The sequence below is a fragment of the Bufo bufo genome, chromosome 8 (assembly GCF_905171765.1).
Source record: "Bufo bufo chromosome 8, aBufBuf1.1, whole genome shotgun sequence".
Classification (NCBI taxonomy): domain Eukaryota; kingdom Metazoa; phylum Chordata; class Amphibia; order Anura; family Bufonidae; genus Bufo; species Bufo bufo.
In genome coordinates, this window is record NC_053396.1 from 187,930,145 (window position 1) to 187,947,210 (window position 17,066).

The 17,066-nt window shown below is 45.3% G+C and overlaps 1 protein-coding gene across 1 annotated transcript in view; it reads left to right on the top strand.

The window, feature by feature from the left end:
* Positions 1-17,066, top strand: part of LOC121009407 (cytochrome P450 2G1-like) — a 40,765-nt gene that overhangs the window by 20,612 nt on the left and 3,087 nt on the right. Inside the window, exons 5-8 of the mRNA XM_040442513.1 lie at positions 4,497-4,673; positions 10,244-10,385; positions 11,562-11,749; positions 11,822-11,963. Coding sequence (XP_040298447.1) covers positions 4,497-4,673; positions 10,244-10,385; positions 11,562-11,749; positions 11,822-11,963 — 649 coding nt within the window. The remainder of the gene's footprint in view (positions 1-4,496; positions 4,674-10,243; positions 10,386-11,561; positions 11,750-11,821; positions 11,964-17,066) is intronic.

The following is a 17,066-nucleotide window of genomic DNA, read 5'->3' on the forward strand; positions in this document are numbered from 1 at the left end:
CCCCCTCCCTCCTGCCATGTTTGCAGAGCTCTCCTCCTGTGCCCAGAGTTCAGGAGTGCAAGGCCACTCACCAGCCAGACCAAGGCTGCATCCAGGTGCTGCCCCCCCCCCCTCCTGCACAGTCCTGTCCTCGTTAACCCCAGCACTGCCAGCAATAGGCCTGAGGCAGCAATTTACAAAGCCTCTTCTATAGGAAGTCCCATCCTAGGACAGAAGTGAGCTGACAGTTGTCACGCATGTCACTAGTCCCCTCTGTATACTGATCCCCATGTTAGCCCATCACTTGTGCATCTCAGCACTGTTAACAGTATGTCCCCCGAGTCTGTGAGCCTTGCGGCTACACCTTCATAATCGCCATCTCTCTACCTGTATCATCAGCAAGAGGATCTACCGCAGATAGCTCCCACTGTCGCACCTCTGCTCCCACCGCTCCAGATCCCTTAGGCCTCAACCTCATCTTTACTCACCAGTGTCCAGCCTCCGCAACAATGCTTCACCTGCTCACTGTTCCGATTCACGGCGGCTTCCGCTCATTCGCCGGAGCCTTACCAAGAATCTCTCTGCCACGGCGAGGGACATCACAAACATCGCGAATCCAGTTCAGTCGGTATTCGCCCATAAGTAGGTCACGGTCCAGAGTGTCCACTAGGTGAGTGTAACTGGGACTCAGCGTGGAGGGGGGCGATTACCGATAGTACACAGAACATTAGAAAAGCACTTATTTAAGAAAAGTTTTCTGCCCCTCCAGCTAATGTACAGCACATCACCATCCCCTCCCCTTCTAGTAATTCCAACTATTCTTTTGCTACCTGGCTGACGAAGTAAAAGAAAAATCTGGGCCCAACAGTATGTAGATGTTTATTCTTTAGTCGCCGGACAGAGAATCTGGATGAACCATTTAAACATCCAGGTGACTCGGAGGTGTACAAGTCTAATCTAAACAGTCGAGAATTGGCTCAAGGCTTCTCTAAATTTGCCAGCACCCTCTGTGAGTGTTTCCCGGAATTGCCATCCCCCCATTGTTTTCTTACCTGACATGATTTGGGGGCTTACAAGGTGGATGGTTGTTCATGCTGGGTTAGATATGAGAAGCAGTTCCGCAGGTCATGGTAGCGTGACATGATTTAACTTGGGACAGCCAGGATGTCAACCAGTGGCTTCTGGTAATGACTCCTTAGTCATCCTGCATCTCACACCTTTCCAGGAAGGGCCGGTGCACACAGCGGAGCATCAGCCTACAGAGCCAATCCCAAGATATTACACCTCCTGTTCCCACTGCGGGGGATCACACCTAGCAGTGCGAGGCTTTGAGAATGCGAAGCTGGCGACAGCAAAATCTGCGGCTCCTGCCCCCTCTCATAGGGAGGAAGCCAGTGAACAGCCTAAGGATGGAACCAAGACTTGACCATTATCCCAAAGCTATCTGGGTTTTGGACCTTCACTCACTGCGATGACCCATCTTTTGCTGACTATGTGAATTCAGCCAAAGATCATCCGGAGGCGGTCGCAACAAAAAAAATTCTAAAAAAATATTATTGCAATTGGAAATCGATCAGTTGAGTCAAAAGTTCATTACTCTTCCTTTTGATAGGGCGCTACTCGTATTGCGGCAAGCTGTGGCTCCGCAGACAAGAATAGGCAGTCCTATAGGGGGTGCCGGCCGGGTGTATTATATACGCAATACACTACGGACGTGTGAATGGACCCTTAGACATAGGGTAATTAAAAGTGATGGTAAATCCTTAAAAAGACAGGATGGCGTCCATTTGAACCCTATAGGCCTAGATATATTGAATATGGATTTTCAGAATGGTATTGACTGGGTTCTGGCCTCGTGGGGCCGTCTCTCAGATTAGGTTTAATCGTCAAGTTGTTTGGCGTGGTTGTGAGGCCAGAACTTTGGGGAGTTGATACTGAGACGAGGTACCCCACGGGTTCATCTCTCGGTTGGAGACTCTTGGAAGTTGGGTTATAATATCGTGCCCGCAGCGGCTCACTGCGGCAGGCATATCGTTTACGGAGTTATGTGTTATTATTCGATAAAGCTGTGGCCAGTTTAAATCCCACATGGAGTGTCCGCTTGTTCTTTTGGTTGCGCCACAGCTTTAGTAAAATCCATAAAGTCTAATAAGTATTGTGTTTTGCTATCGCCTGTATGTAATGCACCCAATTCGGCGGTCATGCTGTACGTGAGGATGTAGCAGAGCCAGGAAGGTGCTGTGGAACACAAACTGTGAGCAATCCCAGAGTCTGTCCTGTTTATGGCCCCTCTGCTCTGTGATCTTATCACAGACATGTTTATTACAGCCAGACCAACAGTTTAACCCCTTCTGAGCTGTCAATATGGCTGAGGTCAGTGATATCAGCAGCAGTCACTGGTCTCATCTGTAAATGTGTGCCCTCTCCTTCCTGCACACTGTATATAGTGACATGTGACTCCCCCCCCCATACAGTGATATGTGACCCCACCACCACGTATACGGTATATACTGATATGTGACCCTCTGTATACTGTATATAGTGACATGTGACCCCCCCATACAGTGATATGTGACCCCCACCACCACGTATACTGTATATAGAGATGTGTGACCCTCTGTATACTGTATATAGTGACATGTGACCCCCACCACCACCATTGTATACTGTATATAGAGATGTGTGACCCTCTGTATACTGTATATAGTGACATGTGACTCCCCCCCCCCATACAGTGATATGTGACCCCACCACCACGTATACGGTATATACTGATATGTGACCCTCTGTATACTGTATATAGTGACATGTGACCCCCCCATACAGTGATATGTGACCCCCACCACCACGTATACTGTATATAGAGATGTGTGACCCTCTGTATACTGTATGCAGTGATATGTGACCCCCACCACCACCATTGTATACTGTATATAGAGATGTGTGACCCTCTGTATACTGTATGCAGTGATATGTGACCCCCACCACCATTGTGCACTGTAAAATTGCTTTAAAACAGATGACAGCACCGCTAAGCGGCAAATACCGGTATATTTTTTCTTTTTGCGGTAATACATGCCACAAAAGGCTTTCAATCATATAACTGTACCGCTAACTGGGAAATATATTTTTGCAAAGAGATGAAAATAGCAAAATCAGCGGCACTCACCAGTTGATTGTCGGCCTCAGCCCTGTGATGTCTGGATGTTTTTGCAAAGCAATAAAGAAATAAAGACAACTGCAACTGGTGAGTGCCGGTGATTTTTCTATTTTCGTCTCTTTGTGGATTGGACTCTGTTTACAGTGCATTATAGCAGGCACCACCGAAAGCTGCATACTACCCCGGTTTACACAGAGGACGATTTATATGCGCATTATAGCGACGTTTTGGTGTAGTGCCGCCTGTATTGCTCTTTTTGGTGAAATATTTTTTGGGTTTGCCACTAATACACGGCAAACATGGCTTTAAAACACAGAACTGCACCGATGAGCGGCAAATATATTTTTTCTTTTTACGGTAATACACGCCACAAAAGGCTTTCAATCATATAACAGCACCGCTGACTGGCAAATATATTTTTGGTTTGCCACTAATACACAGCAAACATGGCTTTAAAATTGCTAACTGCACCGCTGACCGGCAAATATATTTTACTTTTGCCACTAATACACGACAAATAGGGCTGTAATTTTAGCACTTTACACACATTTTTTTCCCACTAATAAAAGCCAAAAATACTTTAGAACATATAACTGCACTGCACAATGGCAAATAAGATGCAGAAATATTTCCTTGTAATAAACCCTGTTAATGGCTGTATCAAACAGCAAACAGCACCCTAATAAGAACGGTTTGCTGGAATTACAGAGCTGTATAATGGTAATTTGGATCCCCAGTCAGTGCAGCAAGGTGTAATAGGATTGTTCCTATTACCCAGGCTGTCACCTCCCCTACTGAACCCTTTTCAACATAAATGCTGTGGAATGATTCCTCCCTATCCTTTCCCTACACCTTTAATAATCTTTTCCTGCATTAGTAAATAGTTTTTTTTTCGCACAAAGAAGCTTTTTCTAACACTGTCCCTAGCGCCTGCAGATGTCTCTCCCTGCACTAAGTACACTGGTAAATGGCAGAATCTAAGATTGCTGCCGCTATTTATAGGGCTGTGACATCACAGCGCTGGCTGCTGATTGGCTGCATGCATGCGTGTCAATCTGTGTGATCCCGCCTTACCAGAGTTCCTTTCTCCATGTCCTCACACGTGCAGCAGCCATTTTAGAAAAAAATGTGATTCCTTACCACGAAGCGCGAGGAAATTCGGCTTCGGTGCGAATCGAATTTTTCCTGAAATTCGGATTGAATTCCACTTCGTCAGCTTCAATTCACTCATCTCTATTCATGGCCTATCATCAAGACAGGCCGTCAATATCAAAATCATGGATCACCGCTTTAAGATTATATGCTGTAAACAACGCTTTTTGTTACTGGGACTATACTATGTTATTTGTCTTCACAGTTGTACAATTTTATACCATCAATTCTACATTACCTTCCGGGACCTCATCATAAGCTGACAGAGAACTACCAAGCACAGCTGGACTACGCAGAAGCTATAGTGCGGGAGCATGAGGATACACTGGACCCTTCTTCCCCCCGAGACTATATTGATGCCTTCCTCATAAAGATGCAACAGGTTTGAATTAAATGACAGCCACTATACCGATAAAACACATAAGAAATATTCAACAATAATAGCAAAATTAACTAGAAAAGCTACAATTTCTGCGGAAATTGTGTGAAGTGTTCTTGCCTCCACCAGTAGTCTACAACTGGAGTGGGCGGAGTAACTGGGTGGAGCGGCTTGAGTAACTGTTGTGTGGTTGGAGGGGCTGTAGTAACTGTGGAAAGGTTGGACTGGGCAGAGTAACTTTATGGAGTGGGCAGAGTAACTGTGTGGAGTGTTTGGAGTGAGTAAAGATAGTAAACATTACACTAACCAATTGATTGATCAAATTTAAAAAGTGCACATGCATATTTATATAGCACATTTAATTGCAATGTTGTTGCCCAAAGTACTTCACAGTTACATTAAAACATACATTTATAAAAACATTAGCAGCCGATTTGTGTAGGTGGGCTTGAAAATGATGGACTGGTGGCAGTTTAGAAATTATGTCCTGATTTTTCAGCTCACACGCTAGCTTTTGTCACTCTGCTGGCTGCTCACACACCTGGGTTCCTATGGCAACTCACTCTACAGCAAGGGCAGAGAGGAGCGGTTAACAACAAACTGCTCCAACTTGCTCACTTCACTGGCGTTTGCCATCTTCAAACGGTTGTAGTTTAAAAATTATAAATCCTACAGCGAAGAGCTTTATATTGTGAGAATCACAAGACCCAGACCTACATTTTGATAGTATGTCTCTGAAATATTACAAATGAAGGCACAGTCGCAGTTCAGAAATTGCCCTTCAAATTTGAGGTGGCTAGAGTGGAGTTTCAATGAATGTCAATGGGCGGCGTGAGTTGCAAACAAAAGGTCATATTATGAAAACTATCAGGACTATGGCTTAGCTGTGGACATTTTTTTGTGGCAGCAGGGATAGCTGAACATTTTGATATAAGATTTGTGTAGGTGGGCTTGAAAATGAGGGAGTGGTGGCAGTTTAGAAATCATGTCCTGATTTTTCAGCTCCCACTCTAGCTTTTGTCAGCTCCCACTCTAGTTTTGAACATTCCGCCATTCATTCCTATGGGACCAATTTCGCCACAAAAACGCTGATATTTTGTGAACCATTCGGCGAAAGTTCCACAAAGTAATAGCACACCAATTGGGAACAATCTGCACGTTTCGGTATATTACTGTCTATGTAGTGTAAAAACTGTGGTTGGAGTGGGTGGTAAATTTGGCTATAGTAATAAGAATATATATGTGAGATAACAGTAAGTGGGCTTACCATGCAAGAACACTTAATTAAAAAAACATACAGAGTAAACTTGGCCAGAAATAGATATCAAATTTTTCTTAGCAGATTCACTTCTGTTCAGACAATGGTTATACTCATGCTTGCTAGAAATATCTATTTTACTTTTCCTAAATTTTCTCTTAACAACTTGCGTGGTTGGATAGTATTGGTGATCTATCCTCAGAATACGTCTTCAATATCAGATCGGCAGTGGTACTCCTGCCAACACACTTGCCAATCGGTTGTTTATTGAGATAGCAGCACTTGTGTAAGCGCCACTTCCTCTTCAAAATTACCTGCATGTCGTCTTGCTTTGTAGAAGCGGTGTATTGTAATTACAGCTGCTCATACCATTCAACACCCAATCCCTTTGTTCTACCAGGTAATAAGTTGATGCCAGCGCTATCTGGCATTTTCTTCTTCTCTCTCCCTTTTGATAACACATAAGCTTGGCTGATAGCATCGGAAATAAATTTCTTGGGCTGACCAGAGGACATTATCCTGAGAGACCACACTCTGTGTATATAGGAGCTTAAAGGCCCTGTTTTATTAGCGGTTTGTTATTGTCAGAGCTTGGGCCCACTGAAGAATCCAATGGTAGTTTGGTGGACCAATCCTACCCTGTTGGGGCACTCTAATGGTCATCAGAACTTACACAAAGCACTATCCTGTGCTATAACCAGTAAAAGATGTGATATCCAAGCATGCCCCAAAAAATTATTCTACCAATTTTATATGCATTCATGCCAATATAACCCCCTCTATATAAAGTCCGAGGCAGTCAAGCATGTGTGCTGCCAATCTGTTCATCTCTGTGGAACTGCTGGAAATCGATGAGTGGTATAATTATCTTCTTTTAGGCAGTGCCATAGAGATGAATGGATTTAAAGACTGGTGGAAGTTGTGAGAGAAGGATTTATTATTTTATCCATATATAATTGGAATATTCTGTAGTACACATTTTTGTCCACTAGATGGCCGCAAACCATATGTATGAGAAGGTCAATAATGGAGGGGGAAGAGGGGAGTACATTACAGTCTTCAAATACACCTATAGACTCAGTGAAACCACTCCTATCAGGTTAAGGAGCCAATAGTCTCTTCTTAAGGAACACCCCTTTTGTGATGTCATGTCTGCTATTTAAGTGAATGTACTGTGAATAAAAGGGTCTCGCCTGCTCTTCCACCATGGCTGAGGGAAGATGAGAAGATGCTTTCATGAAACCACCTACTGTGTCTGGTCTCATTATAAAGCAGTATGGCATGCACATACTTATACTTCTAATTGATTTGGCACCACACAAAGAAGAAGGAGAAGCGCATGAATTGCTCTAACAAAGTCTCAGTGGTCGGATACCGACTAATCAGACTAAAGGCATGGGTACATTTAAATCTTGGCACAACCCTTACAGAGTCCATGCCTATAAGATAAAAGCTGTACCAAGATTCCCTATTGTATAAGAGCACACTCCAGTAACCATCCTCATCCGGCGGCTTCCTGCACCAGAGCTACTACAGGACAGCTGGTCCATGGAATTTCAGGGTGTCAGATCCCCGCCAGATATTGATGGCCTGTCCTGACAATAGGCCATCAATAGTAAAGTCCTGGACTACCGTTTTAAGGTGGAGTCAGAAGTATTGGCAGATGTCTGAATCAGTATTTGACAACAGAGATCTGAAGTGTTCAATCAGCTTAACTATGGGCCTATGATAATATTTAGAGATGAGAGAATTTTAAAAAATTTAATTCGCCGGTTCGCCGAATTTTAAAAAAAAAATGTGGTTCGATCCGAATTTACTTGCGGTGAATCTCGTTAAAAACGGCTATTTCCTGGCATTTATAGTGGTATAGAACACTGTGCCTTGCAGTAACACGCATATGGAGTGAAATAATACTTTGAGTCTGTATGACATACAGATGGCAGAATCACTGCACACTTCACTTATTTGGGCAGTCATGGGGCAAAAACTGACCAAATAACTGTACGAACTCAGCCTTACAGGTCGATGTTAGCACCAAGAAGAAGTGCACTCCTTTTACACTGTCATCAGCTGATTCCACATAGATGTCTACAGAACCTGTTCTATTAAACGCTTATACAAGTAGAGCCCCCCAACAGAGTGGAGAGGGTGTCAGCAGTAAGTTTGTGTTGACGTCACTGATTATTTTGACCTTCCTCTGATCCGTCAGAACTAGGGATGAGCGAATCAACTTCGGATGAAACATCCGAAGTCGATTCGCATAAAACTTTGTTTCAATACTGTACGCAGCGAGCGCTCCGTACAGTATTAGAATGTATTGGCTCCTATGGGCCAAAGTAATTACTTTGCTAAGTCTCGCGAGACTTCCCATAATAACTTCAGAAATTGATTTACACTGTAAATAAAACATTTTTTCGAACTCGGGTCTGGTTCCAAGGTACCACTCCAAGGTGCATCCCTAGTCAGAACAATAATCCCCCAAAAACGAATCCGTCAGAACAATAACCCCCAAAAAACGGACCCAACACTACGCACTGACTTACTGCTACTGCCGCTGCCTCCATGAACCTGTGCACCACTACTTTCCGGGCAGATAAGCTCCTGCGAAGAGGTTGGTCTACCCCTGGCACGTTTGGCTACTGACCTCCCACTTCTGCCACCCTGCTGACTCCCAGCCACGCTAGCGATTTGCTGGCTCCGCTGCTGCCTCACGGGCAAACTGCCACCCTCTTCTCCCGATGATGAAGCCCCTTCGTCACCTGGCTCCCAAGTGCGATCAGCTACATCATCATCATTGAGTACTGTCTGCACGTTCCTCCTCAACCGTCTCTGGGTCAGGAGCATCATCACACGCAACACCTGCTCCCACGCCACTCTCCTCATCACTACTTGCCCGCCTAGCAGGGGAAGTGGCGGATGTCTCCTCCACATGTTGGCTTGCCAGTATCTGCTGACTGTCCTCTAGTAGCTCGTCCTCGCTGAATAGTGGAGCTGAGCACACAGCATATAATACTTCTCTGGCTGAGGGAACAGAAAAGGACAGAGGCAGGTTGAGGACAGGTGAGGGCAAAGGGCCTGCTCCCGGGCCATGCCAACTAAGGGTTGTGTCTGACGAACCCACGACTCTTGGCTAGGGGTGTCTGATGTCACTTGGGACGAAGTGGATGACCAAGTCAACCATTCAAGAACCGCTGTGTTGCTGGTCAAGACACAACTGCTAGCTGACACTGGGAGCTCAGGCCTCTGAAAGTGACCACGGCCCCTTACTCTGCTGTGAGCTGTGCCTACGCCAGAAACATTTAGGCCTCTACCACTCCCCTGTGCACTTCTCTGTCTGACATACTGTTAGATCAAATAAATAAATAAAAAGGAAATTAAAACACCCCAAAAACTCTGTAATTTTCTCACAACGGCTAATAAGCCCTTTTTTTAACCACTAATACACGCCAAAAAGGGCTTTAGAACAGATAACCGCACCGCTGATTGGCAAATATATTTTACTTTTGACACTTATACATGACAAAAAGGGCCATAATTTTAGCACTTCACTACACAACAGCTAATAATCCCTTTTTTTCTCACTAATACAAGCCAAAAAATGCTTTAGAACATATAACTGCACCGCACAAGGGCAAATAAGGCGTATAAATATTTCCTAGTAATAAACCCTGTTAATGGTTGTTTCAAACAGCACTTGCACCCCAATAACAAAGGTTTGCTGGAATTACAGAGCTGTATAATGGCAATTTGGATCCCCAGTCAGTGCAGCAAGGTGTAATAGGATTGTTCCTATTACCCAGGCTGTAACCTCCCCTACTGAACCCTGTTCAACAAAAATGCTGTGGAATGATTCCTCCCTATCCTTTCCCTACACCTTGAATAATCTTGCCCTGCACTTGTAAATTGTTTTTTTAGCACAAAGAAGTTTTTCCTAACACTGTCCCTAGCGCCTGCTGACACGTCTCTCCCTGCACTAAGTACACTGGTAAATGGCAGAATCTAAGATGGCTGACACTATTTATATGGCTATGACATCACAGGGGTGGCTGGCTGCTGATTGGCTGCATGCATGGCATTATGGGTGAACCTGCCTAACCAGAGCTCCATTCTCCATGTCCTCAGACGTTCAGCAGGCATTTTAGGAAAAAATGCGATCCGTTACCACGAATCGTGAGGAAATTCGGATTCGGTGCGAATCAAATTTTTCCTGAAATTCGGATCGAATTCCACTTCGTCAACTTCGATTCGCTCATCTCTAATAATATTCATTAATGTATATAATATAACTGTATATATTTTTCTTTTTTTCTTTCAGGAAAGCGAGAACCCGCATTCAGAATTCAACTTGCCAAATTTACTTTCCTCAGCGCTAGATATATTTTTTGCGGGGCAGGAAACCACTAGCAGTACTCTGGGATATAGTCTGCTAATCCTAATGAAGTATCCACATATCAAAAGTAAGGATTCAGACAAAAAGCAATCGTGAAGACCGGCACAAAGTGTAAATGTACAATTATTTTCTAAAAATATAACACACACAGAAGGAGTTGTTGGGATAAAAGTTTCTAAGTGTGAATGTAATGATGATACATGTAAGTGATTACAATATTAGGCCGAATGCACACGGCCGTGTTCCGCGGCCAAGAGCGGTCCGTGGTATGCCGGCCTGGATTCCTGTTCAGAGCAGGAGCGCACAGCGTCATTGGTTGCTATGACTCCGTGCGCTTCATGCCGCCGCTGCTGTACAGTAATACACTATACGAGTGTATTACTGTACAGCAGCGGCGGTATGAAGCGCACGGCGTCATAGCAACCATTGAAAGGAGGACATATTGGGCCGTCTCTAGCCTGGATGCAAAATGAGGTACGGCCTCTAGCCTGCATACAAGATGGGTTACGGTTGGGCATGGAGGTATACAGGTTCCATATGGTATGCTGCTGAACATTTGCCCACAGATGTTGCAGATGGGCCTGTACATCCTGCACACTCGTAGGTTGCCGAAGCTGGCATCCGAGCTGTTCCCATAAATGCTAAATTGGCAATCTGGTGACCAGGCAGGACAAGTACGTGTTGCAATCTGGCAGAAACATTTTGTGTCGGTGAGAAGAGTTTAACTCCTGACCCCCTTTCACCACCGTTCTCGCCCCCACACACACCGGTTGTGTCTTTCTGCCTCGTGCTAACATTTGGGTGCAGCATTGTGGAAAGCCCTGTTTGTCAGCTGTTCTTACCCAATCATCATTCAAGGAAATACTGATTGACTTAGAGCAGCTGACTGACAGGACTGCTCCTACAATACTTCACTTCAAATGTCTTCTTTAGCGGGATACCTGGTACAGTATAAAGCTTCTCAAATTTATGTTCAGGGATTGCATAGTGGACACTCCTAGCAACTTAATTGGCAATCATATAGATTTATGCTAGGGAAGCATTTAGTGTCAGGTTCATAAAAAAAAACATAAAAAATCAAACATACCTTCAGACCAACAACCTTATTCCTGGAGTCATTTTCTTAGTACAAATAACATAGTCAACGTGGCAGCTCCGACCAGCACCTACACTGTGCATATTGTAAGCAGTCATTGATAGAATTCACAGAAGATTGCATAATTATCCTTTCACTTGTCCTCAGAAAAGGTCCAAGCTGAGTTAGAGAATGTGATTGGCAGAACACGAAGACCTTGTATGGAGGATCGAGCCAAAATGCCTTACACTGAAGCTGTCACCCATGAAATTATGAGATTCATTGACTTCTTACCTCTTGGTGCCCCCCATGCTGTGACAGAGGACACTATTTTCAGGGGTTACATGCTACCTAAGGTATTAAAGGGAACTTATTTGATAGGTCATGCTGCTTAATATACATGAGTGACTTAATTTTTTGGTCTACAGGGTACAGTCATCTTTCCTGTTTTACATTCCGTATTATATGACCCAACTGTGTTCAAAAGGCCCTATGTGTTTGATCCTGAACATTTTCTCGACCAGAATGGGTTGTTTAAGAAACATGAAGGTTTCATGGCTTTCTCTGCAGGTAGGTGCCTATACATATTTAACAAGTGGAATAGCACCAAATTTATAAAACCATTTCCCACGTCTACAACTATTGTTAAAGCCATTAAATGGGGTTGTCCAGGATTTTGACACTGATGACTTACCCTCAGGATAGACCCCCAATATCAAATCTGTGGGGTCCGACACACTATACTCCCTGCTGATCAGCTGTTTCGGGGGAGCTGCGGCACCTGAACCAATCAGCTCTGTCCATTGTGTAGTGGACAGAGCTGGTTAGTGAAGCACTGCTGTCATTGAAGTGAATTGGAGTAGCCTTGAATTCTACTAGCTGTTGGCCCACCATAAGAATTTATCACTCAGCCAAGAGTCAGTGGGTTCGTCAGACACAACCCTTAGGCTTAGTTCCGTTATAGGAGCAGGAGAACGGAAAGGACGGATTCGGCACATAACTGAGCCGAACGGAGCCTACGGACCCCATAGACCACCATAGACTATAATGGGGTCCGTTAGGTTTCCGCACAGAAGATGATTTTGGAGCGGAGACAAAAGTTGTGCATGCAGGACTTTTGTCTCCGCTCCAAAATCATCTTCTGAGCGGAAACCTAACGGACCCCATTATAGTCTATGGGGTCTGTAGGCTCCGTTCGGCTCAGTTATGAGCCGAATCCGTCCTTTCCGTTCTCCTGCTCCTATAACAGGAGAACGGAAGCAGGAGAACGGAAAGGCTGAACGCTGATGTGAACAAGGCCTTAGTTGGCATAGCCCGTTGTCCTCAACCTGCCTCTGTCCGTTTCTGTTTCCTCAGCCAGAGAAGTATTATATGCTGTGGGCTCAGCCCCACTATTCAATTAAGAAAATCTACTAGAGGACAGTCAGTAGATACTGTCCAGCCAACATATGGAGGAGACATCTGCCGCTTCCTCCGCTAGGCGGGCAAGTAGTGATGAGGAGAATGGCATGGGAGCTGGTGTTGCAAGTGGTCAGGCTCCTAACCAAAAGACCGTTGAGGAGGACATCAGTGATGTGCAGACAGTATTCGATGATGATGTAGCTGATCGCACTTTGGAGCCGGGTGACGAAGGGGCTTCATCATCGGGAGAAGAGGGTGGCAGGCTGGCAGCTTGCTTGTGAGGAGCCAGAAAGTCGCTAGCGTGGTCGGGAGTCAGCAGGGTGGCAGCAGTGGGAGGTCGGTAGCCAAACGTGCCAAGGGTAGACCACCAGCTTCGCAGGAGCCTACCTGCCCGGAATTTAGCTGTGCACGGGTTCACAGAGGCACCAGCGGTAGCAGTCAGTCAGTGCGTAATGTTGGGGGTAACGTTGGCAGTTTTTTGTTAAGCCGCCGGAGGAGGTGAACATGGCCATATGTAGAATCTGTGTGCAGAAGGTGAAGCGTGGCCAATGTTGGCACCACGGCCCTGCGTCAACATATGCAGCGTCACCATAAAGTTGCCTGGGAGAACTGTGGCTCCGATGTGGTGGTCCAGCCTGCCGCAGCAACCTTTGCATCACCCAGAGGCACGCACCCAGTTTCAGACAGTCAAGGCTCCCCCACCTCAGCCAAAGGAACTGTCTGTTCTTCCCATCATCTGCTGGTACTGATGCTCCTGCTCCTCCTCCTCCTCCTACTCCTCGTCAGTCATTCCGGCAGCAATCGATCCCCGAAGCAATTGCCAAGAGACAACAGTATGCGTGCACTATATCCAACGGCACAGAAGTTAAATGTGTTCCTGTCCAAGTTGCTGGTACTGCAGTCCCTCACTTTCCAAGTGGTGGACTCTGCACATTTCAGAGAACTGATGGCTTGTGCCGAGCCGAGGTGGAGAGTCCCAAGCCGTCATTTCTTTGCCAAAAATGGCAGTACCAGCCCTGCACATCTATGTGGAGCAGAAGGTGGGCCAGTCCTTGAGCCTGTCGGAGTCTGCCAAAGTGCACAGCAGCGCTGACGTGTGGAGCTGTAACTGATGAGCAGCTTTCTTCTCCCGCCTAGTGAAGAAGCTACTCACCAGCAGCAGCAGCTAGACCTGGAGCAGGACCTGAACCAGCAGGTGGTGGCATATTTGGAAAGCACCCTTCCACCCCACATTGAAGATCCGCTGGACTACTGGGCAGCCAAACTGGATTTGTGGCTGCAACTAGCAGAGTTTGTCCTGGAAAAGCTGTCCTGCCCGGCCAGTAGTGTGGCATCAGAGCGGGTGTTTAGTGCGGCGGGGGCCATAGTTACCCAAAGAAGAACTCACCTGTCCTCCCAAAATGTGGAGAGACTGACCTTTGTCAAGATAAATCAGCCAGGATTTCCACCCACCAATGCCTGATTCATCCGACTAGATCATCCATGGTGTCACTCCAACACTTTGACAAAAGAAACCAGTTTCTTCTGGCTACCTGCCTCAGCTACTATTCTGATGTTGCCACCCGCCTAATGCCACACATCTGATGCCAAGTTCTCCTTCTTTCACCCACCATCTTCAGTGGGTACTGGTATTGCCACCCACCTCCACACTATGTCACCTTGCCACTCTGTGGCCTCCTGATGCTTCTGCCATCTCCATACTATGTCACCTTGCCACTCTGTGGCCTCCTCATGTTGCTGCCACCTCCACACTATGTCACCTTGCCACTCTGATGCTTCTGCTGCCGCCACCTCCACACTCTGTCATTGTGCCACTCTGTGGCCTCCTGATGCTGCTGCTGCTACCTCCACACTGTCATTGTGCGACTGTGGCCTCCTGATGCTGCTGCCACCTCCACAATATGTCACCTTGCCACTCTGTGGCCTCCTCCTGATGCTGCTGCCGCCATCTCCACACTCTGTCATTGTGCCACTCTGTGTCCTCCTGATGCTGCCACCACCTTCACACTGTCATTGTGACACTCTGTGGCCTCCTCCTGATATTGCCGCCACCTCCAGACTCTGTCTTTGGGCCACTCTGTGGTCTCCTCATGCTGCTTCCACCTCACCACTATGTCATAGGGCCACTCTGTGGACTTTTCATGCCGTTCCCACCCTCCCCACTTCATGACTGGGCCACTATTTTGCCTTTCGGCCTGGCTGACATCATCATTTATTTGACCCTTCTTTTGATCTGTCAGAAAGAAGAAAAATGAGACACACAATGGATCCTGTCTGTGTAGCAGCTGTAAGGCCTGTATGGTCCCATCAGAATTGGCTTGAGATTTGGTAGCCAAAGGCAGGAGTGGGTACAAAACACAGAAGACATGCAAATATTCCATTCACGTGTCATCTCGGTTTTGGATCCACTCCTTGCATTAGCAATACTGATGGATTACTGACCAAATGCTAAACGAGTGAAGGCGGATGCTCAACAGGCAGGATCCATTTTTTTGGTGTTATTATTCTGACGGATCAGAACAATAACCCCGAAAAATAATCAGTGACGTCAACACAAACTTACTGCTGACACCCTGTCCACTCTGTCGGGGGGCTCTGCTTGTATAAGCGTTTAATAGAACAGGTTTTGTAGACATGTATGTGGAATCAGCTGACGACCGTGTAAAAAGAGTGTGCTTCTTCTTGACACTAACATTGACCTGTAAGTCTGAGTTCATAGTTGGGTTATTTGGTCAGTTTTGGCCCCGTGACTGCCCAAATAAGTGAAGTGTGCAGTGATTCTAAGAGCGACGCCTGTCATCTGCATGTCATACGGACTCACAGTATTATTTCACTACCAAAGCAGACTCCCTATGCGTGTAACTGCAAGGCACAGTGTTCTACACCACTATAAAGGCTCTTTGCAGCCAGGAAATAGGCGTTTTTTAACTTGATTCGTCGCAAATAAATTCTGCGAAATGACGAATCAAATTTTAGAAAAATCCATTGAGCAGGCACCTTGGCTAAATGCGCGGGGGGGGGGTCCCGTGACCCCCCCCCCCCCCGTGTCGGCGATCGCCGCAAACCGCAGGTCAATTCAGACCTGCAGTTTGCGGCTTTTACCTGTGGTTGCGGCGGTGATCGGAGGTGCCATCGGATCCCCATGCGGCTTTAGGAGGGACCCGATGGCATGGAAGGCATCGCGCTGCCTTCCGGTGACGAGCCTGTGAGATCCACCCCCCTGGATCTCACAGGCCGAAAGCTGTATGAGTAATACACACTGTATTACTCATACAGCCAATGCATTCCAATACAGAAGTATTGGAATGCATTGTAAAGGGGATTAGACCCCCAAAAGTTGAAGTCCCAAAGTGGGACAAAAAAATTAAGTGAAAAAAAAAGTTGAAAAAATAAAGTTTTCCCCCCCAAAAAATTAAAGTTTCAAGTAAAAATAAACAAATAAAGTAAAAAAAAATTGGTAAAGAATAAGGAAAAAAAAAAAGTATACATATTAGGTATCGCCGCGTCCCTATCGACCGGCTCTATAAACATATCACATGACCTAACCCCTCAGAGGAACACCGTAAAAAATTAAAACTGTGCAAAATAAACCATTTTTTTGTCACCTTACATCACAAAAAGTACAACAGCAAGCGATCAAAAAGGCGTTTGCCCACCAAAATGGTACCAATCTAATCGTCACCTCAAAAATGAGCCCCTACCTGAGACAATAGCCCAAAAATAAAAAAACTATGGCTCAGAATATGGAGACACTAAAACATCATTTTTTTGTTTTAAAAAAGCTGTTATTGTGTAAAACTTACATAAAAAAAAAAAGGTATACATATATCACATGACCTACCCCCTCAGATGAACACCGTAAAAAATAAAAATTAAAAACTGTGCTAAATAAACAATTTTTTGTCACCTTACATCACAAAAAGTGTAATAGCAAGCGATCAAAAAGTCAAACACATCCCAAAATAGTGACAATCAAACCGTCATCTTATCCCGCAAAAAATCATACCCTACCCAAGGTAATCGCCCAAAAACTGAAAAAATATGGCTCTCAGACTGTGGAAACACTAAAACATGATTTTTTTTTGTTTAAAAAAAGAAATCATTGTGTAAAACTTACATAAATAAAAAAAAAGTATACATATTAGGTATCTCGGCGTCCGTGACAACCTGGTCTATAAAAATACCACATGATCTAACCTGTCAGATGATTGTTGTAAATAACACAAAAGGTGTAATATAGAGCAACCAAAAATCATATGTATCCTAAACTAG